Source organism: Lepisosteus platostomus, chromosome 13 (assembly GCF_059453375.1).
Source record: "Lepisosteus platostomus isolate fLepPlt1 chromosome 13, fLepPlt1.hap1, whole genome shotgun sequence".
NCBI classification, from domain to species: Eukaryota; Metazoa; Chordata; class Actinopteri; order Semionotiformes; family Lepisosteidae; genus Lepisosteus; species Lepisosteus platostomus.
Window position 1 is genome coordinate 17,497,086 of NC_142623.1, and position 23,920 is coordinate 17,521,005.

The 23,920-nt window shown below is 45.8% G+C and overlaps 1 protein-coding gene across 1 annotated transcript; it reads left to right on the forward strand.

The window, feature by feature from the left end:
• Positions 1-3,937: 3,937 nt before the first annotated feature.
• Positions 3,938-23,844, forward strand: misp3 (MISP family member 3). The gene is made up of 4 exons (XM_088603622.1): positions 3,938-4,717; positions 11,921-14,284; positions 21,573-21,652; positions 22,893-23,844. Exons 2-4 carry the CDS (start codon positions 12,016-12,018, stop codon positions 22,983-22,985), a joined length of 2,442 nt encoding a protein of 813 aa, XP_088459748.1. The 5' UTR covers positions 3,938-4,717; positions 11,921-12,015; the 3' UTR covers positions 22,986-23,844.
• The last annotated feature ends 76 nt before the right edge of the window (positions 23,845-23,920 follow it).

Sequence of the window (23,920 nt, forward strand, 5' to 3'; positions counted from 1 at the left end):
GTTTTGAGAGGAATACTCTAAAGACACTGCCTCTGGCAGTTTCTCATTACCTACACTGCTCAAACACAGTATTTGGAATTTACAGCTTTATTTAGATTTTTAAACTGGAAGAAAATGAGCAGTTGGTATTTCTGTGATAAATTCTGTATGTGAATGTATATACTGGGAGAGGGCTGGGGTGACTATAGAATGTACCTTTTTTTGAAAGGGGAGTTAGAAATGAGCAACAGACTTTGATTTTATCATTAAAATGAACTATCTGAATTCATGTTTGTTTTTGTGTTCTGATGGGGATTTTTCACATTTAAATTTAGTGCACAAGCCTTACAGGTTGGACAGGTTATACTTGAATAGTATTTTCATTATTTTCTGTGTTTGTGTCCTAAAATGACTCCCATGTCTACCATCACAGAAATGTTTTACAATACCGTACTCAATCTTAACCATAGTGCATTAATGGACCAATTCTTATCAAAGAGAAGAGTTTAATACAATTTTCACAGCACTCCACTAGACCCCTGACAAAATATTGCCTTTTCTTACGCAAAGTAAACTATCAAATTATTCAAAAGGCATTTCATCATAAAGTTTTTCATACTGTATACTGTATAGCGAATATTATACTGTATATTTACAACACAAGTAAAGAGCTTATATATTTATGATGGAAGGCATGGGAACAAAGTTAATTGACTGTGTTAATTGCATTTGTTCAATAAGCACATATATGTTAATTTTCTCATATAATAACGTTTTGTATGTCTCATACAATAGCCCAAAAAATCATTTGTGATTTAACGGACATTCAGCAATAATGGACACCCCTTCCCCCCTATTACTCCATTAAACTGAGGGTTTACTGTATGAACAAAACAGGTCAAATTAAATTTTTAGGATTGAATAAAGCTGGTACAGCGACATGTCTGATAATGATTGAAAACATTAAAAGAGATTTGTCATGGGTCTGGTCCTCACAGCAAAAAGCCCCGTTGTGGCATCTGTTGGGACTACCGGGAAAAACATTTCCTCACACCACCTGTGACAGACTTCACAGCTCCGGCCCTCCGAGCATCCAAGACCCAAAGGGCACTTGGGTGCAAGCTGTTTGGAAAGGGAACCGTCTCTGGATGCAGGTGAGAGAGATAGCGGTTCAGCCTATACTCAGACAGACAAGGAGCATGTTTCGTCCCTCACTCCCACCCCTTTACAGCAGAGATCGCCGCATCGATACACAAGCTCAGTCACAAACAAATCACTCCTCCACTTTCCTCAAAGGCGTCTTCTTGGAAACACTTTAAAAAAAAAAGGCCTTCTGCTCGTCTGCGTCCTTGAGATCTGGTCTGATCAAGTGAGGGCTGCAGGACTGCCAGTTTACTGTTCTGTTTATTACAGAGACCCGCCCCTCTGTACAGCACAACCAGCTTCACAAAAGCTACTTACACAGGACTACTGCAGGAGGATGAAGCGAAGGAACTTAAAACAGGCAATTCTAAACCAATCCCCAGCCGGCCACGCAGCCGTGCAATCTAAACCGCTCCGTCTCCAGTATGAAAACCCATGAATAACCCTCAACAGCTTCCACTTTTCTATTTCTGTCAGAACTTTTTTTTGGGGGAGCCTTTGCTACGTTTCTCGAGGTGTCCCTCCGGAGAGAAGATGTTTATAGTGGGACACGGGTGGAGAAGTGATCACTTCTCTTTCTGTGCTGGACAGCCGTGTTTCAGACATGGGCCACCCTTTGCTCACTGAGCTCAGGGGAGTAATTAGCAAGCGCAAGGAGACCAAAACCAAGGCGGCCCCACCTGGGCGGGGCCTGGCCCTGAAGCAGGCGCTGGCACACCGGCTCGTCCAGCTCCGTCAAGAGTCTTCCACAATCCTGCTTTCACTTCTGCTTTCAGTCCAGCATTCCCAGACAGGCTGCCGTTTTCCATGATTGATACTGCGAAACAAGCACACAGATTTCCATTAACATACACTGTAAAACAGCTATGTGGTCAACAACACCGAACGCTGCCCTATGTTCACCTACCACCACCTACTTTTAAGCGGCGGTGTGAATCTCAGATGAAGATTGTTTTTGTGCGCCAACCAAACACTCCCCCCTCCTCATTTACTTTTTTCATTTTGCACTTGTGCTTGTCGGCACACCCGTCTCCATTTGACACGGTCATAGGTGTCTTCTGGGGCAACGTTCACTTTTCCGCATGTCTTCAGTGATCTGATCCATCCACTGCTTCTTGGGCCGCCCTCGCGGCCATCGACCCTGGAGGCTCAGTCGGATCGCTGTCCGTGCCACCGTGTGCTCGCCTCTTCTCATCACATGTCCATACCATCGCAATCTTCCTTCTCGCATCTTCTCCTGTTATTGGTGCCACTCCCATGCGTCGACGGACATCGTCATTGAGGACGTGGTCAAATCTTGTCAGGCCGAGACACCACCGGATCATCCTCATTTCCATGACATGGAGGGCCTACTCATGCCTGGAAGTTGCTGGCCAGCATTCCGATCCATACAGGGCGACAGGACGGACTACGGTCTTGTAAACTTTGGCCTTGAGTCGGATTGGCATCTGGCGATCGCAGAGAACGCCGGTGACCTGGTGCCGTTTTGAAGCTGCTATTTCAAATCTTAGAAAGAAATGAAGCGTTCCATCTCCGGTCTATTTTAGGAGATCTCCCTGGAAAAAAGCAGCACTCCAATGAGCTTGCCAGTGATTTGTGGATTAATAGATCAGCAGGGGTTGGTGCAGCGGTGCAGCAGTTAGCACTAGATTTAATTCCAGACTTGAGGTGCTGTCTGTGTGGAGTTTGTACGTTCTACCTGTGTTCATGTGGGTTTTGCTCCAGGTACTGCGGTTTCCTCCCACAGTCCAAAGACATACTGATAAGTTATTTGGCTTCTGGGAAAAATTAGCCATGATGTGTGTTTGTGTGTGTTTCTTCCCTGCAATGAAATGGCTTCCCCTCCGGTGTGTACCTCACCTCGTGCCTGCTGCTTGCTGGGATAGGCTCAGGCTCCCCCACAGCCCTGAATGGGAAGAAGTGATTAGAAAACGGACAGACGATCAGCAGGAAGGCGAGTAAAGTAAAGTTCACTAACCTACCGGGCCTTGCGCCTCTGGGGGCCTGGGTTCGAGTCATCCCAGGCCACATTCGCATGGGCTGTGGCAGACCTCAGCTTTTCTCTGGGAATCCTGGGCAATGTTGTAGATGCCCCAAAGCACACAAACGGCTGGAAATCCTGCAAAAAGAGGAAAGAGAAAGCTGAGATGATAAGAGATGTTAATTCAGTCTGTCTTTACTCAGACCAGAGGCAACTCGAACATCTCATAGTCAAAACATCCGATAGCTACAAAAATGGAGGAATGTGTGATGGGAGACTATAACACAGGAGGGACCTCTTGTCACACAGGAGGAGGAACTCCTCTTCCCCCCAAAGGAGAAACAGAGTTCAGAAAACAATCCCAGAAGGCCCCACTGACTGACAATGTTCCTCAGAGTGGATAATCACATTTTAATTAATAGACCACATGATTACAAGTACCAGGAAAAACAATCATTGTCTCAAACTTCAGACTTGCTCCACAATATCTTAGGCAACAAGTTGTTAATGGATCACACTGTGCTCGCAGTATACATGCTGAGCACGGTTATGGAATATAATTCACATTTACTGACTGCATGGTAAACATACAATAGTTTGTGCTTGGGAAATGCTGTTTTGATTAGAACTAGGAAGATTAGAATTTCTGTGCTTATTAAGTTTATACTTAATATGTTCCTTCGAGTAAAAACCACTTATCACAACATTAATCCTCCTACAGGTCGGATTACCAGATTTCCAGAACTGGGAACTGAGACAAGACTGCTGTATACAGAACATTTGGTACTCTACGTTAGGGTTGCTAGCCTTACACACCAGGCTAGGAGGGCCTCCCTCAAGAATGAATGAAAATCATATAAAAGGACAATAATTACATACTGTACAACTACCAATAAATAAGGACAGTTAACGGGTTTTTTCCATGCTGAAAAGAAAAGAAAGGAAACAACGTTTTGGATGTGGAGCCTTCTTCATAAACACGTTACTGCACCTGTTCCTGTGCAGCCTACACATGCTGACGCAGCTACTGTACTGTAGCTACTTGAACTACCAATAAATAACTTCCTTTCCACAATTTCAAATTGATTCCGGATCACAAAACCGGTCAATTTCAAACGTATCTTTTTCTGCGTGTGAAAAACAGCCTGGGAACTCTTTTGACCCCTAGTTACTGTACAGGGACATTGTCAGCTTGGTCAACCAGTTTGGGAAAAGCTGAAGACTTAAATCAGTTGATTCCAGTTGCATTGGAGAGTTCTGGTCGAGGTGGGAGGGTGAGGTTTGCTATAACCACAGGAGCTTTTAGTAAAAGGCACCGGAGGTGAAAGCAGCACGATTTGCTTGTCAAGAGCCCGTGATGTGACAGAAGGGGCGGTGTTGGAGCGCAGCTGTGTTCGATTCTGCTGGTACGGGGTGACGATTGGCCGTGGGTTGTCCGTGGGGATACTGTCTCAGGCAGATATTACAGGACTCAGCAGAGGATTAGGCTGCACATGGGCTGGGCGCTCGCAGAGGTCAAATCTTATGAGTGCCTGGTCTGAAGAAATTTGAATTCAAATTGCGCAAACACCAGATATCTAACTCAGAATACAGCAGACTGTACAACCAAAACAGGTAGGATTTGTATTCACATTTTTGTTATCGTAATCTTTTGGGATGCTTTTTCACGATATACAGTATGCATTTCCTTTCACTATTATTAACATTTTCACACATTATAAGGTTGGTAATTTCATAATGTTTTTAGGATATTTCATCCATTTTTTTGCCTGTCGTTAAACCGCGCTATTTCTCGTGCACACAAACGAATTAGTTATAAAAGTACGTTTTTGCAAACGATGCTACATTCTAATTATTTGCAAGCCCAATCCTGCTAAAACCTTTATTAACAGTTGTAAATGCCGATTGTACTTTGTACTCCTTTTTGAAGTTTTCCGAGCACTGTCAAAATGCAACGGTTAACTTGGATCACCTTGAAACCCATTAATATATTGTATCGCGCAGAAACTCACGGTTTTGTTTAAAGTTGAGATAAAATGCAGTAAAAAAACTTAATAAAAAACTATTAGTAGTGTTAAGATCAAATACTTCATATTCTAATAACAGAAACGTAACTTTTTAAATAGTTTTAAGCTTAAGGTATTTTGTTTTCGTACTTCATCGAAAAGCATTCGTTATAATACAGCTGAACAAATACTGTAGGTGTTGTAAGACGAGACGGGCTTGTATTTGAGTAAAACAAGACACGTTTATTGCCCTGATGAAATGTACAATTTTAACAACACCATGTATAATCTCCTTAGTTGAAAACAAATACCCGTCAGTCAAGTCAAGCAAACTGCGTTACTCAGACAGGTTTCGTTCTGTATAAAAACCAAAGCATTGTTTAGTATAATGTCCAGTACTTTCTCCGTTTATCCCAAACGTTTTATTTTTACTTTTTTATAATGACCTTAAGACCGTTTGTGACTCCTCACACAAAAGCCTAAGAAGACATCGCATACTCGGGCAACGCCAGAAATTCACTAGCTACAGGACTCAGGGCGCTTGTTATCTAAATATTATACAATTGTAATGAATCACTCTCAATAGCGTATACCCCTCGTACTGTACATTATCTACAGCAGTGCAACTCAACCCTGGTCCTGAAGAAATGCTGTCTGCTGATTTTAATTCCAGCCGGACAGTTGATCTGCTTGCTAGCTTGTTTCGACCTTTTTTTAAAACGTGTTTCTGCTGTCAGTCCCGCGTTTCAAATGTACCAGACTTCAAAGGTACTGTTTCCAGTACATTCAGCATTCAGAAATATACGCAGCCTGTCACTTAGTGCTTGTGCTTGATTAGTGCTTAGTGCTTGATTAATTCACAAAGAACTGACACGGGTGGGAAAGGACACGGTACTGTATCAGACACGCCCACGAGGAACGGTTTTTTTAATTCCTGTAGAGGTCGAGTTCGTACACCCCTGATTGAGGGCAGTGCTGAAACTCAGAAATCGGTACGAGGCTTATACCAGTTACAAGCCCCATCTGACCTCTGGAGCTGAAAACCAACATGCAAACCTGCCCCAAACAGACAGATGAAATAAATTAGCCTGTGATGAAGAACTTGGCTAGAGTAAAACACTTTTCTACTGTATTTCAAGCATACAGTACAACTCTAGTTACTGACATAACTTAATCTTTTTCAAATGAATTACTGAAACATACTGTAGTAGAACAGCTCGGTTACTGGTCCAGATGTACATCCAGATGTACTTACAGTACTAACTAACTTGTTAATTGAGTTTCAATATGTCATCTTGGACATCTTAAAGTTAGTTTAGCTGGCCAGCCATGCAGTTGAACCTGATACCCTGGCTTCTTTCAGAAACAGCAGGATGAGAGTCTTCTGTCAGGCCAGGAAGGCACCTCTTTACACTCAGGGTTGTGGGAGTCTGGAACATGCCACCCCACCATGTGTTTGATGCCAATACCAAGGCTTCTTTAAGATATCATCAGCTGGAAGGGATCCTTGGATCAGTTAACTGTTGTGTCATACAAATGACAAAGTTCAGGTGTCTGTGAAGCAGAAGTCTCTATTTCATATGCATATGGAAGTCCAGCTTGCAACCACCGGACTTAAAAATAAGTAGCTGAAGTTTGTCCTTAATACCTTAAAACAAACAGTTACTATGACACATTCTAAACAAATGATAAGACAGTTACACATGCCAATGAATTATATCTAAGTTGCAGACTAGACAACAGTTAGTTCTTTTCACGTTCTGGGCATACAGTACAGCCAGGTTACCAAATACATGCCCTTTATCTTACTGACCAAGGACAGGCAGCATCTTTATACAGTATATTTGGGCGCAAAGCTAACTTCAAGACACTAGAGTGCACAGTCTGCAAAAATACAAAAACAAGAAATTATATTATTATCTCACCTCCCAGGTGTCTCTCTTATCTCTTCATAACTAATAGCTACCAAAGGGGCTAGAATGGCCCCTCCTTTCATTTGTAACCCTTCTAAAGTTCTTAACTCCACAACAGTTGTGTCTGTGGCAGATACAAGGCCCTATAGGCCACTGCTCATGCTCAGCTGTAGCCAGTAGCTATCTGCACCGCCTGGCCACACTACCCTGATGAATAGTTTGCTGGCAGTTTTTCCATCATCATTTAGAATCCAAGGACAAAATGGCACCTTGGGCAGAAAAGTGAAGGTGACCATATTATCTCCCTGAGATGAACAATTAGCAAGGATAATCTGTGCTTGAGTATTAATCTGCCTCTCCTAAAGCTGTCATTGCTGTACAGCAGTATAGTTTGCACAGACACCCCTTGTGAACTCTCAGCATTTCAAAGTGCACTCTCACTATGAATACTATGTAAGAATGAATACTAGGAGAAATAAAAGTATCCCCCACCCACATTTCTTAAATGAATATTAAATTGTCTGAACCTCTCACTTTTAGGAAGAATGAGTTTTCAGTCAATGTTAACTGTTTCACTGACAGCAAAGATAGTTATTAAACAAGTTCAGTAAAGACACTTAATGGTGAAATAGTCATTAATACTCCAGGCTCCTAGCCAATAAGTTGTGGGTTTGAGGGATTTCACCCAGCTGGTACTGATGGAGTAATCGCATCATTAACTGGTGTCCTGTCCTGGGATAAATGGTGCGCTCTGAGCTTGCCTCATGTTTCAGATAATGTACCATAATAAACTCTAATCTGATCTTGAACATGGTCTTTACATACATTTTATTCCAATGAACAAACGTGCATTTATTTATATTGGCGAAATATGTTTTAATTCTGCCTAGTGCTTCACCCAAGGCATAGGTACATTACTGGATCGCAAGCCCACTCGGACAGGCTATGCTGGAGCTTTTCTTTAAGATAGAGAACTGACTCTGTGAAGATGCTAAGGGGCCTTAGGACAGCCCCGTGTCAGTGCTGATCTGTCTGAACACTCTCAGAAATTTGTCACAGTGGACTCAGACTGTGTGCTAAATTTAATGACATTTCTTTAAAGAGTAAACTAGAACTGTATCAATGCCAGCTTACAATTCTATACAGTGAATACAGCAACACCCTGCCATTTGCCTCCTGGCAGGCTTAGTGGTTCCAGTTTATTCCCAGTCTCACCCCTGAGGAACCACAGGGCATCTAAAGGCTATACTCTGTCCTGTTCTGTAGTCAAAAGAAAACTTTTTAAAGAAAAGCAACTGGCTGTTTTCTTAGTAAGAGTCCATGTCTTCTTAACTTAACCTTTGACCTCAATTGTGAAATGGCACTGAATACTCAAACTCAAGCTAACATGACAGAAGAGGTCATTTTACAGGTAAGGCACTGCTGGCGGTGTAGAGTTGGGGACAAGTGTCTGGTCTTGTGACTGGCAGTCTGTGGCTTTGGGTCCCTGCTGTTAGACCTTGAATGAGGTACAGTACCCCAGTTACCCCAGTTGCTCCACTGCACACTGTTGTATTATTGCTGGGGGAGGATACTCCCTGTGATGGACCGGTGTCCTGTCCAGGGGGGAGCCATGTGCTGTACTGTAGAGCTCACCTACAGCTACTGCAGCCTGACTGGGCTGACCGAATAACCCCCGTCATGAACCACTACCATCAGTGCTTAAAGGTATACAGATAACGTTGAGGGACAGAGCACTTGCGTTCAGGATCCTGGTGACAATATTTACTAAGGGGAGGTGGCCTGTAACTCTAAATAGTGGAACGGGCATTTTGCCACCAGCAGCGATGTTCTTCACAGCGGGCAAGGGAAAGGAGATGTCAGGGCAGGGTTTCTCAAGGCCAGCATCAGGAGGTGGGGGCAGAGGCGGCGAGTTAAGCTGCCTCTTGCCTGACGGGAGGAGAAGCTCAGCTGGTCCAGATTGGGGAAAAAAAGACAATAGCTTGCTTGTCAATCGTTTTGTGATGGGGGGGAATGGGAGGAACGATGTGTTCTAATGGTCTGTGCTGAAGGACCCAGACTGAGGATGGATTAGGAGAGAGTCCAGACGCACTAGACAACACGTGCAGATGTTGCTGAAAAAGGCAGTGGTTTAGTTATGTTAGATTAAATGTTTTCACCAACACAAATCAGTACCCGTGATTTGTGGATTTGCTTTTTGATTGTGAATTGACACAATGGATAGTGAGCACCATAAGCACATTTCAAACTGGATTGGAAATGAACTCTTATACATTTTACCGTTTGTTAAGGTAGTTCTTTCACCTGTTTTTATTCTTTTGCAAGAGAGTTTGGTTAAACTCAAATATGCTAAATAAAAATGAAGGTTCCCAAAAATATTTTTAAAACTTAAACGGGCCACCAAAGGGCAGAATTCGGATGTTCCCAGTCATCAGTAATAGTGTGAAATGAAGACATGTAGAAATCATTTGAGTTTGAAACAGAAATGATCAGTCCTGAACAGAGTTGTGTTAATTAAGCACATCAGTCAGTACCTCACCAATGTTGCTGATGTGGAGACTGGTCACACTGGTGGTTCAGGGTGAGCTATAAGACGAACTTGGGAAATGGTTGGGACAGCAGTGTGGGCTCAGAGTGACACACGAGGCTCTGAACGGAGGCAGTGTGGGCTCAGAGTGACACAGGAGGCTCTGAACGGAGGCAGTGTGGCTCAGAGTGACCCCCAACGTCTGAACGGAGGCAGTGTGGCTCAGAGTGACACACGAGGCTCTGAATGGAGGCAGTGTGGGCTCCGTGTTAGACGTGAGGCTCTGAACAGAGGCAGTGTTGCTCAGAGTGACACACGAGGCTCTGAATGGAGGCAGTGTGGCTCAGAGTGACACACAAGGCTCTGAACGGAGGCAGTGTGGCTCAGAGTGACACACGAGGCTCTGAAAGGAGGCAGTGTGGCTCAGAGTGACACACGAGGCTCTGAACGGAGGCAGTGTGGCTCAGAGTGACACACGAGGCTCTGAACTGAGGCAGTGTGGGCTCAGAGTGACACACGAGGCTCTGAATGGAGGCAGTGTGGGCTCTGTGTAAGACGTGAGGCTCTGAAAGGAGGCAGGGTGGGCTCTGAGTAAGACGCGAGGAGCTGAGAGAAAAGGAGGTGGTGCGGATTAGTGGACAGAGGTGAGGAAAGTGAGGGGTGGCAGAGGCAGTGTGAGCCCAGCTCCAACCATTGGCCTTCACCAGGGCAGATACAGATCGTGTGAGTTCGGCTGAGCTGCTGAGAGCAGATAATCAGATTAAGGTCTGCTTTGAATCAGCAGAAAACTTTGCAAGTTATGTGATTCTGCAGGAGGCTGCAGCCCCCCTCAAGATCAGATGACAGGCTTGGATCTAAGTGCAGCCCAAGGTACTTGGCCTGCTGCAGTCATAGCGCTAATTGTGCAGAAGTGATTTCCCTGGAGCTGTGCAGCCACGTTTCTGGGAAAGGTGACTAATTAGTGAACTCTGATTCTTTTGTAACCTATCCCTCTTAATGGTGCATGTGCAATTAAAAGCTTGCAAAGATTTCTTTCAGTAACTACTGGTAAACAAGTCCCATCTGACAGCAGTTGGATCTGTTTAGAGTTTTTGAGTTGCAAGCTTTTGCACATACAGTAAAGAGGCCTGTACCGTGTGCTTACAACTCAGAGTAAATTCGTGCAGAAAGAAGAATGAAGTTAAAATGCCTCATCAGTACAAATCATGCCATAAAAACCTTAAGTAAGTACAACTGCTATTGCATGTTTCTCTGAACTGATTTTATAAAGCAGCAAATACAGTACAAGAACTGTGCGCAAGAGTTATGAGCTGTAACCTAATGAGAGCTTTCTTGCTTAATAGCTGGGAATTGTAGCCCAACTGATTTTTAAAGAATATAATTTATAATATATATATTATATATATATAATATAATGTAAAATATAAGAGTATTTTCAGAAAATCTCTACAGCATGAAAACTCAATGCTGTATTGTTTATAGATAAAATATGTTGAAATGGCACACTCAGCATCTTGGAGTGAATTTCCAGTTTCAAAAGTTTCAATTTACATTTTTAAAAAGTTTTTTCGAACCTCTAGAAATGTACTTTTGTTTTCTACTCCAGGCAATGCACTGGCACTTTTCACAAGCCACAGGGGAAATCTTAGACATGCTCAGAAACAAGCTCGGTCTAATAAGCATGAGTTGTCCTGCCAGGCAGGCAGGCTGCGTCAAGACTTCATTGGCCTGTGGGAGAAGCCAGCACACACTCAGTTCTGAGTGGGCTGGGCTTTTTATTTTGGATCAGCCACACGATTGAGTGATTAAAGCAAACTGGCTTAAAGATGTTAAAGCGTCCTCATGCGTTTCTTCTTAAAGAAGAGAAATCTTGGCATATACAGTAGATACTCACACATACACTACAGTATGTAGAGTGTACTTGTGTGCTGCCTCTTGACAACATTGTGGGAAGCGTGCTTCTTTGCAAAGGCCCAGGATGTGCTAGTCTCTTGTAGAATGTGTTCATTTTGTTTGCTTTGGAATTAAAGTTTTAGGATGGTTTCAATATTACAATAATAATGAAATCAGGGCATGGTATATGTATAGTAGGAGTGCTATTTTGTCAGAAATTATGAACGGTGAACTCATTGCAGGATGTAGAGGGTCAGTGAAAGGTTGATATTTAAACCAGGTTAAGTCAACTGAGAATAAATGACTCTTCGGTCAGGAGTGCTAATCACTTCTCTGTGCTGTTGCCTAAAAACATAAAAACTGGACTTGAGGAGTCGGTGAACTAGTGAAGATTTCTAACACAGAAGGCAGCTGTGTGCATGTTTGTGGGCGGAGGGTAATTCTTGCCTGCCATGACCTTGCTGCCACTGCCTTCCAGATTCCTTGAGGAAAGGGACGGGGAACGACGAGCTCGCCAGGTAACTACGACAACAGCCGAGGGTCAGGGAGCGCGTGCGAGTCGAGACGGGTGCCATGGCAACAGACCCCAGAAGCCCCCCGAGTTCTCTCTCAGAGGACTGGGAGAACTGCAGCCTCCTGACGGAGGGGGATACAGACTCCACCGAAGACAGGGAGGCAACAGGAGAACACATTCCGTCCATGAATTGGGAAGCGCCCAAGGCCCAGCAAGAGGAATCTTGGCCTGATTTGCCAGAGCCACAGTGGCCAGTGGAAGAAAATGCATTAGATGCCCTTGACTGTGCTGACTGGAAACTCCCTCAACGTATCCCAGAGGCCCAAGAGTTCCCTCCTGCCCCGCCGGTCATGTTTAGCGACACAGAGCAGGAGTGTCTACTAGCACCAGAAGAGGACGACCAGCAAGGCAATGATGCTGTGGAAGGGGAATCCGATGCCAAGGAAATCCCATTCCCTGAGGAAACAGTGGCCAGGCAGGAGTCCTGTGATGGCCAGGAGTGGCCACCTACCCCGCTGGAGTTGGGCATGGAGGCAAGGGAAGGGTTGCTCGTGGAAACAGTGGATGGACTTGATCTGCGTAAGGCTGCAAACCCCCAGGGGCCATCTGAAGAAACGACTTCTCATTCTGGCCCATCTGATGATGGCCTTGACCGCGGGGAGCCCTCGGGAGAAGCCGGCAACTTGTGCTGCGAGACGCCAGAAGACCCCACTACAAAGGGGGACACTAAAAGTGTGGTGGACTACCAGTCTTTAGATTTCAGCACAGCCAGGGAGCAGTGGATGAACCTGGAGAACAGCGGCAGCAGCAGACCCCCCCAGCCTTCCTTCTCCAGGAGCTCCTCCGGAAACCAGCTCATGGAAACAGCATCATCGTCTCCAGCAAATTCCTCCCATAAAGTCCAGCCAGAGGATGCAGTTCTGCCTCTGAGTCACCAGGAGGAGCTCCTACACTGCCTGAAGACTCTGCAACAGGCACAGGAGCAGCAGGTGCAGAAGTCGCTGCCCCTAGCAACAGTTGCCCAGGAATCAGCCAATGAGGGAGCCCGCTCTGGGAGTTTTGTTGTAGTTAGGGAGCTTAAAGGGACAGAGAGAGGGGAGGGGCCACCAGTAGGTAGACTAACAGGTGCAGCCAAGCAGGGAACAGCTTGGACAGGCGAGGCAGGGAGAGAGAGCACAGAAGAAGGCAGCCTTCCGGCTCACGGAGAGGAGAAAGCAGTTGCCCCGCGAGTGAGAATGGAGCTGGAGAACGGGGATGACAACCTCAGTGACAGCGGGGTGTCTGCCGACTTTTCCCCCGGCAGCACCCTAGAGATGAACTCTTCCTTCAGTGGGGCGCTCCCAGCTAACGAGACCCCCATCGAGAGGGAGATCCGGCTGGCTCTTGAGAGAGAGGAGAACCTGCGGAGGTCCAGAGGCATCTCCAAGCCCAGCGTGTCCGAGGAGTACGTGGAAATCCCCCTGAGGAAGCCCATCCTCTCCCAGGCGCTTCCTTCCAAGACGGGCAAAGGCAAGGACAGGCACTTTGCTGGCAAGAAGATGCAAATGGAGATCAGCATGGACACCCAGAGGGAGGAGGACCTGGTTCAGCTGGGCAAGGTGCCTGGGGTTTACGACAAGGGCACCGTCCGGCAGCTGCGGGAGAGGAAGATGCTGTTCGAGGTGTTCCAGGAGAGCAAGGACCCCGCCACAACGCCCAGGGCGACCGCAGATGACGCCTCTCTCGGGGGATCTCCCCGTTCTTCGATCCTGGAGAGGAGAAGGAGCTTAGACCTGGTGTCGCAAAGTCCGGGTCTGAGCCTGGCCCAGGGCCCTCTCAGCGGGACCGCATCCAGTGTGAACCTGGAGCCGAAGGGCCCGTCTCTTACGGAAGGAGCCGTGGGCAAAGTCATCATCCTGGAGAACACCATCAGGATCCCCGCCACGCTGCTCCGCGCGGCACCCGTCGCCAACGACCCTGCGAGGAGCCACGAGGGGGAGAGGGCGCCGGTCCTGGATTCGAGGGGCATGCCGTACGCCCCGCAGGGGGAGGAGGAGCCAGACGGGGAGGTGCTGCTGGAGGACGAGCCCCCCCGGGAGAACCCCTTCTTCAAGCTGCGTTCCTCCATGTCGCTCAAGCCCGAGGTGGAGCAGGATATCCGCGAGGCGCAGCAGAGGGAGAGGGAGCTGCGCCGCCAGAGGTTCAGCCTTTACGGGACAGCGGGAGGCCCCCGGGACAGCGAAGAGCCCCAGCCCGCCACCCCCAATGGGCTGGCCATCCCATCAACTCCCCCCCCCAACCGGCCGGTCTCCCCCTCCCCCTCACCCTCGCCCTCGCCAGCTCCCTCAGGTTAGTGTCTATCACGCAGGAGATGTGCATGTCTGCATTCATTCAGCCTCGTGTTCTTCACTGGTTTGCTCTCCATGTAGCCATCCCTCCGAGACTGACTAAGTCCAGCTACACACCTATGTGCAAACATCCAGATCTCCATTTTCTAGCCTCTTTATCCAATACAGGGTTGCTGGGGGGCCAGTGTCTATCCCAGTAAGCAAGGGGCTCAAGGCAAGGTACAATCTGTACAGGATGCCAGCCCATCACAAGGCACAGACAGACTTACACACACTCACAGCAGGGCCAGTTTGCCCAGAAGCCAGTTAACATAACCTGTTTGACTTTGGACTACGTTAGGAAACCCATGTGAACATGGGGAGAATATTCAAACTCCACACAGATAGCACCCCAGGAATTGAACCCAGGACTAAAGAGCTGTGAGGCAGTAATGGTATTAATGCATATGTAATCTTCTGTATATTTAATTACTGATGAATTTAGTTCTGTCCCTTCTCGTGTATACAGTTGGATAGAGATACACATCTAAGGGTCACTTCATCCTAGGTCACCTTTACCAGACTAATATTTCAATCCAACATTGATATTTCTCTTTCACAATATTAATGTCCATCTTTGACATGCGACACTGCCTCCCTTTCATCTCCAACTCCTTCATTGCTCAGATTTTTTGTTTCAGCCACGGCTGACTTGCGTGTTTTAAACATTGTCCCCTATGAAATCTGCAAAGACCTTGTCCTTCCTCGCCCTCGCTGAACTCTCTCACTCACGCACAGGTGTTTTCTAACAGGGGTGTGCCGGTATGCACGCAGAAGCAGGTCACAGTCTAATTTTAGTCCAACTGAATTGTTTTGCATATTAAATAAACCAGCACAGGTTTTGAGGTCACTTTTTCAGGGGTACCTACAACATATTCCAGAGACAGTTCTGTGGTGGGTTTTTCTGTGAATAGCTGGGGTCTAGGTCCTGTCAGCTGTACTGTTGTAAGCAGCCTCTTGGCAACAGTTGCTATCAAGGATCCTGCCGGGTGAAAGTCCCAGTTGAACAAGAACGAAATAAATGAGCCTCAATTCTTGGAACTGTGAAAGAGTAATTTCCTTCTTAGCTCTTTAACAGTATCAGCTTAGCAGTGAATCCTTCTCAGTTTGTCATTATGATCTCCTAGAGTATGAGTTAGCTGTATTTTAATTTGTTCTTCCCACATTTTAATTTGTTTTATTTTGTGCGGGCTGTTATTATAAAATGATTCCTACTGTCAGTGTCTTCATGAGCATTTCACAAGGTGGGACTCGAATTTCGTCAGGGAAATGTCTTTAGGAAGGGGAAACTGTTTACTGGCAGCTGTATAGGTCATGAATGATGCTAATCCAAAACAAACACAGGTGAGATTTTCCAGTAACTCACCAGGTCACAGACCTGAGACACACATCCGTGTTCAGCAGCAGTAGCAGTTAAGGGCACAGAGGCTTAATTGCTGCACAGGGGGACCAAGGTGAAGGAATATTTAAATAGGAAGGGGCCTCCTGAGTGGCTCCATCACAGGTTGAGCTCTGTGATCGTGGGTTTGCGCCTTCGTCAGGTCACTAGCTGACTGGGACTGGGATTCTCCAGGCTGCAGCAGGTGATTGGCTGAGCGCAGGGTCTAGAGGCCTACATAAGTCAGCGACACCAAGACCCCTGTAACATCCCAGGTGCCTGCAGGTACGCAGTGCTGTCATTGAGGGACACGCCCCTCCCCTTATCAGTGCTGATCCTCCAGTCTGGGGGGGAGGCATTGTCTGTGATGTGTTAAGATCCAGTTGGCTAGAAGGTGGGCAGGGCAGCAGAGTCTTCCTCATCCCTCCCCCCCCCCAGCTGCTAAGACATGAAAAACCACACGACTGGCAATTCCAGATCCGTGGGAGAGATACCAAAAGATAATTGACGATTCTTATTAGAAGCAAAGAAAACTTCTATAGCCTGTAAAAAGGAGGAATGATCAAATGTTGGCGGGGGGGGGTAGTTTTTAGGTGACACATCTGCATCCTATCCCATGTATGTGATGTTTATATTCAGTGGGCGAATAACACCCACAGGATCGTACCCCAGTAGAGAGAGGGGGCGTCTCACTCAGAAGCACCCCAGCTGTGTGAGACTGCACTGTGAGGCTGTCTAGTTCTCCATACAGTTCCCCACATCTCCACTGGGCTCTCAAGGTCCAGCAATCCAAACAGAGTTTTGTTTGTAGGAACACCTATAACAATCCATTTCAGGATTATCATTCCTCAGCCCTGTGTGGAGTCTAAACATTCAACACCAGGCAATCTGACCGCGTGTGTTTGGAGTTCACACGCAGAGGACAGTCTATCGTGTCTGCACTGTAAGAAGATGCGTTGTACCCAAGTAGAAACACAAATGATTCTACATTCCTTTTTACAATAATAATTCTACATAGCCTCTATCTCAGCATCTTCTCAAAGCACTTTATGTGAAAGGTAAAAAAAACAAACAATTAAAACAATGAAAACAGCAACAAAGATAGGAGATGACAAAATTAGCACAAACAACATTATGAGAAATGCAGCAGAAGGACACAAGGAGCAGATGCAGACTCCCTGAAGAGGAGGGTTTGCAGTCTGGATTTCAAAGAGCTCAGGGAAGGTGACTCTGATCGTGGGGATAGAATTCCAGAGCACTGGGGGGCAGAGAAGGCCCTGTCACCCATAAAGTGTAAGCAAGCTTTTGTAGGCACCCATAAAGTTTGCCTCCCCTGGACAGGGGACCTGTCAGGAGACCAGAATCAGGCAAACAAAGGTGTGGAGTAAGATGAAAGTAAGTCAGACAGGTACTGAGGTGTCAAGCCATGCAGAAGCTTCTAGGTGAGTCTGAGGATTTTGAACCCTCAATGTTTTGAATCAATATTTCCTTTTTTTTTGGCCATTTCCATTCACCACTAGTATGTTGCTTGAGGGCAGAGTCCAGAGCCCTGAGCACTGCTCCGCCGCGCACTACGATTGGAGAACAGAAGAAATGGTACCTAAAGATAATGGCGCTGGCCTCCCTTGCGGCTTATGTGAATACTGGTCAGTTACTCCTCCCAAAATCTTATCTGCCTGTTTCTTGAACTTCAGAAAACCCAAGAATAAAACCCAACAAAGAAATCAAATCGACAGAGCTAATGTTGGAAGACTTCTGGGACAGGGGAGGAAGAAATGCAACATTTTCAGAGTCCCTTGCTTAGCAGTTGGATCCAGTCCGGGTTTTACTAAGCTGCAAGATCTTTAAAAGGTGGCGCTGGATACTTCATGCTCATGACCTTGTTTGAAATACGTGGTGTTCAAGGTTATGGTCACACAGATCTCACTTTTCTGGTCCATCAGTACAGCTTGTATAAAAGTCCTGTACTGTCAGCAGTAAAACCCGGCATGGAGCCTGTCTGCACAGCAGGACTCTTTTCTCCATGCCTGTTCTAGGCAATGGGGATGGATGGTGATCTCGGTGTTGGTGGGAATGGTGGAGTGTTTTCATGCCGATTTCGAAGAGAGCTCTCACCAGTCAGCTGGCAGTGCAGACGAGACTGACCTGCGCACAGTGTTAAAGGGCACAATCGCTGTAGCGTTGCTGGCCTTTTGTCTGCGCTCGATTGAAAAGCGTGTTCAGAAAGATGATCCCCAATAGCCAGGCTGTTTTCCGCCTGGTTTCACCTTGTGATTGCCTGTAACGTCCCTATTGAGCGACCCGACTCCTCTCTCTCTCTTTCTCTGCCAAGTAGCTGAGTCAGAAAAGCTGTGAGAGAGACAAACAGGAGTGGCTTTTTTTAGTAATAAGGGCTCAAATAACACCACGATCAAAGCCTCCCTGGGATCCGCACTAGGATCTCTACAGCTTCGATCAAGGGGGCTTGTGCTGAAACAGCTCAGGAAAGGTGCAAGAAAGGCAGTTGGTGTGTGGAAGGGTGTGGGTTTTTCCACAGGGTGTGCTGGTACAGAGATGAACTGTATTTCCTTCTGAATTGTTGTAGATCTTATGATCAAGTTTATTTTGACTGAATGTCAGATCTGTTAGCCCCACAAGGATAACAGGGCGTGACTGGCAGTGAACACAAAAAGAAAATGCCACAAACTCAGAGAACACATGCAAACTCCACACATAAAGTGCCCTATCCACAGACACTCCCCAGAACCCTGGAGCTGTGAGGCAGCAGCACAGCCCACCATGCCCCCATTTTCACAAGCTACAAACCGTGCTGGTTTCACAGGGGTTTTATTTTCCCCCTGGGAAGAAATCTGCAGAAGGAAGGCTACGATGTCTTATTCTCAACAAGACCTTCGGGAGTCCATTGGTTTTTGACTTCACTCTCTGACTACCTACTTCCCAGGAGCTCAAAATAATAATAAAAAAAGCAGTGATTGAAATGAATCATCCAATGCATCATAATTTCAGAACAGTGCAAAATGTCTGGGAGTTTCACTTAAGAAACAGAGGCCTCAGATTAGAACAAAAAGTAGGCTATGCTCTGGACTTCCAAGGACCAGGTTAAAGAGCTGTGAGCTTGTCAGGAAATGAAGGCAACAGTAGGCAGTGAAGGTTTTATGCTTTCCAGACACTGGGGCTGGCATTATTGAACAGAATTTTAAGCTTGTGATTTAGACTCAGGAGAGTAATTCCTCCTTTCTTGTGTGCACGTGCTGTTAAAAATGTTGTGGTCTTCAGAAGGAAAAAGCTATTTCTCATGCAGGCAGATTAATTAGTTTTTGTGGAAGGCTGATGCCTAATTCATTAATCCCTTTACAGGCTTTGCCTAAAATCACACTGAACTACAGATCCTAGCTGTCTCAGAGATTCCCATCTAGGCTGGTCAGTATACAGTATGAACATCACAGTCCCAGAACTGGAGAAAAGGCTCTGATTATTCAAGTTTCACTTATGAATTCTTCATATGATTAAGATTTATTTATGATATGATTATGATTTTTCATAGGTTTTACATCTCCATACATGATAATATAAAAGGGTGACTATCTTATATCTGTTTCTGTTGCTTTGATCTACAAAAACAGTACTGTAAGTGAAATGCATGACCTGTCATATTGTTTGTGTTACAAACAGATCCCAGACTTATTAAAACCAGTATTCTCAAAACTGAAAAAGTCGGTATTAAACACCAAGCACAAAATGGAGCACACACCAACACGTGCAGAAGCTTCTTCAGCTTGGCTTCCTGAAACAGAGAAGTGCTGCGTGCAGTTGTTTGTGCAAAAAACTGGGTTGCACAGAAGTGTTTTGAGGAACTCTGGCTGTTACAGGGAAATGTGCTTAATGTTGGTGGAACAGATTTTACAAGATATTACAAATCTAAAAAACATGCCCTACTTGCACAGCAAAGTAAAACCTGATCAATACCCTAAGCAAGGAAGAGACAGTGGAATCCCAGCCAGGGTGCCTGTCACACGGGCAGCAGTAAGCAGTGTCCTCCCAGTTTGTCACAGGAATGGCCAGACATGACATCAGTATCTCAGGTGGCTGACTGGAAAAAACAGGTGATTTCAGTATCCCAAACAGTGGAAGGTGCTAATGGAAGCTTTGTGGCCAACCTGAGGCCAGACCTGCTTTTACCACAGTCCATGACTGTGAGCTGAGCCACGAGTACAGGCAGCCATGCTGAGCCCTTTTGTACAGGTCTCCCTCCTTCAGATGGGGAACCTTTTTAAATGTGGATGCGTGTTGTTAGGATTAACATCTTTTGAAATGACCTCTAATATTTAGAACTTTTTAAACACCCACGGTTAATGGCAGATGTCATGCCTTCTGGAGAAATTCTAGCATTGTGATGTTATTTTACGGTGCTGGCACCGACTGCAGGTGATGTGATGTTGGAGTGGATGTGCCTTGGACCGTGGTTTGCGTCATAGAACGTGGTGTTGGTTCTGATAAACACAAAGCAGGCGAGTTTCTAAATGAAACCATCAGAGATCACTTGAGATCAAAATTAAAGTGCTCACCAAAGACGAGAGATCTCTTAAATGACAGATCTCTTGATTAATTCATCAGTCTCCAGTCTTTAGATCCAGACTGTCTGGAGTCAGTCTTCCCCTGAATACTCCTCCACATTCTGACGTATGCACAAAGTCTTCAGAGCTCACAGGCCTGCTCCTTATGCTGGAGCTGTTCAGCTGGTATTCCTGTCCTGTCCCCAGCAGGAGTTGTTCAAAGCCGAGCTGCACTACAGTTGACCTTTATGCAAATCACTCTTAAGAGTGCAGCATCCAAATCATGTGCTGTTGCTGGGGTAGAGATCTGTCACACTGTACATTGCCTGAAACACTGCATGCTGTTTTGCTTAGAGTGACTGAAGCTTAGGATCTCTTCTGAATCAGTCATATGAACCTTTCTCCACAACTGAGTCAAATGCCATCGCTAAACTACAGCTACAAGGGCCCAAGTGCAGTAAATCTGCTAATTTTGCCGGTCAGTTTTGCACTACGTCTGTTTGACAGTGGGCTCTTTTTGCAGTGTGTAATTGGTACTGATCAGCTAATCTGGTCCAGGATAAGGAAAGAGGATTAATGGAGTGACTACAGCATACAGTAGCTCTGATGCTGGAGTGGGATCAGGTTCAGATTTAATCATCTAATGCAGTCCTGCAAAGCTCCAACCCTGGGAATTCATTAACATTCCTGTGCGTATCGTTGGACCAGTGTCTCATCATTCAACACTTGCAGTCACCAGCATCTTAGACTCCACTTTAAAAGTAACCCCGAAGCAATGTGTCGATTCAATAATTTACCATATTGTCTGGTCGGCTATTCAGAAGTGCAGTGCCTACAGTACATGTCTTTTCAGCACTCGGAGTTTTAGATGCATGCAGGATGTCTTATAATACCTGCTGGATTGTGAATCTCCAAGATCAGGCTTGATTACCCTGCTGTTGAGCGAGTTGTGAACATCTACAGTATCTTTCCATCGATCCATCCCCCCATTGACTGGGAAGTCTCACTCCTTCCAGATGTCAGGCTGTGTGAGAGTGGGCATTCTGGGGTTAACAAGCTAGGGCAACGTGGCTGTGTGTTGCAGTTAAAGGACAGTGCTGCACAAAGGCTCAGACAAACACAGTAATTATGAAGTCTAGCATGCAATTAGAGATGAGCGCTTTGGCCACAACAGCGTGGCCTAATTGCACAGCTTGGCGCCTTAACTATAGGAATATGAAGCGTTCCAGGACACTGCTGAGTAAGAGCTGAACAGGCTCTATACTTGCTGCTGTTTGTGGGCAGGGTGAGTAACAGCCTGCTGTCCTCTCCTCTTGTAGCACGGCAGTCCCTGGGGAAACTGGACGTGACCTGGCCCCCACCCTGCCGACCTGCTGCAGAACTCTCCGGCCAGACAGAGGTACAGTACAGTAAGGACAGGCAGCGGGCACAAGAGATCAGGCTCTGATCCACAATGGAGAAATAGGATGTTGATTTTACAAATGCTTGTACGGATGAATAGGAACCCTTCCTAAAAAGGGTCAGAGATTCCAGCGCTGGATGTAGTTGGTGTGACCATACTAATGCATTATTGCTTATTATTAATTCAGTTCAATTCAAAGTACTTGATTCATTCCCTGGGGGGGCAGTGTAGTGCAAACTGCCCTGATGCAACAGAAATGAGTGTGAATATTTTATACATTTTCACTGGATGCTTGTCAAAGCAGACATATACAAAATGAAGTGACAAGTGAGAAATGCAGTGCCTGGGCCCTGTGGCTGAGAGAACATGAAACGCCTAATAAATACATTACAGTATATAGCAAGAATCTTGAATCCCACTCACTCCTGTTCATTCATCTCAACGCAGATGTACTGTACACATCTACAGTGAGATTAAAGCCACAGTAGGCTGATCCTCAGTGTTAACAGTAGTGCAGTGATAATTATACACTTAGCACATGCTTTTATCACTTTATCACTTACAGAGAAGACAGGGTGAGCTGGGCTTGGACTAGAATCTCTGCCAAGTGTGGACCTTTCGCTTAGTTCCTCCTCTGCAGGTGGAATAACTGATCCAATCTGGGAAGAGAGGTCAGGAAAGCTTTATAAAAACTGACCAATTTCCAGTGGGGAGCGCTTCTTTTAAACAAGTGAAAGGGTATCCTCTCCTCCCTCCTCCCTCTGCCCCCCTCAGTTTGAGCACTGGGGTAACCCACAGGAAGATGGGGCAGATGAACTTCCTTGTCCCTTCACCGGAACCACACAGGATCAGTTACTTCAAGCTCCGTGGAGCTCAGCCTGGTTCAGCTCCGCTCGGCATTTGCCTGAGTTATTGCGGTAACTTCCCTGCTGTGGTTAACTCACTGCTGGGGGGATCAAAGTCCAGTCTGACCCTCTGTAGGAATTTCCTGATGTGAATTGTCTTTCAGCAGGATGCCCAGCCCTGGGCAAACACCACGTTTATACTTCCTTAGAAATAAACCATCACAATGTTTAAAACCCCATGCAAACATATAAGAGGGAACAGAGAGAAAAGAAAAGGGGACAGGGGACAGAAACATTTTGCTTTCCTGTTCTGTTCCAACATTACCATGCGAGTATTTGTATAATTCACAATTTTGTGGGATGTTATCACTAATCTTTTTTTTTTTCTCCAGGTGAAAGGGAGCCCTAAGACCCCCCGCCAGAAGATTCCGCTATTGCAACGCTGGGAAACGGGAATGGTCAACGGCCATCAGGAGGAGGACTGACAGCGCCACCCGGTGGCCACCAGCGGTATCCGCACCCATTTCCACCCAAAACCTCCCTATCTAGGGGGTCTTTAGAGTCGCTTGACATTCTGGTGCGAAACAGCGAATGAAGACTCTTGACTGAAGTCTCTGCATCATCCGAACACCCTTAACCAGCCTGCTCCAGCTGCGCGCCAGACTCTGGCTCACACGACTGACCTACATCCGTGTACTGTAGGTCTTTATTCTCGGCAGGGGTCTGCTTCCAGGATGGCACAACTCTGACGGCCGTCGCCCCCTCCCTGTACATCGATCTGCCGATTGGACCGTGTTCCGAACATTTTCTTCTGACACGACTTTTTCTCCACTCCGATGTTTGAGGCTCGTGGGATCTGGTCGACAGGCTTTCATCTCTGCACGTCTGCGAACCACACCGCTCTAAAATGGACGCTCCTTTGCTTTGTTTCTGTAGTAAAATAAGTATTAAAAGTGCATCATGTAAGTGTTCTGCTAGACTGCTGGTTAAAATGTTAAAAATCATTCCTAGACATTTTGAATCTGGTGTTACTGTACTTTCAGTGTAAAAAGATACTACACTAACCCTTTTTATCTCCTGCTCCTTATTATTTATGTACTCTTATTGTGTTTTAAAAACTGATATGTCTTGCTTCAGCTCTCTTCTATGTAACCTGCTATTTATTTACCGAAAGATGAATGCAAGTCCTTCTGAGCACTTTTTGAGATTTAATTTTCTAAACAACCGTTTCTTTCTAAATGAAGTCAATTTTTATGAAGAGAGCAATACTAACCCCTGGGAAAATCTCCTGTTTTGATATGCATACTTTTTGACAAAACAAATAAAATTCACTTGATTGTTACAGTCATGTGTCACCGTGATTTACTCCTTCTGAAGCAGCATGTAGAAGCTAGTACAAACAGTACTGTGCACCACTGTC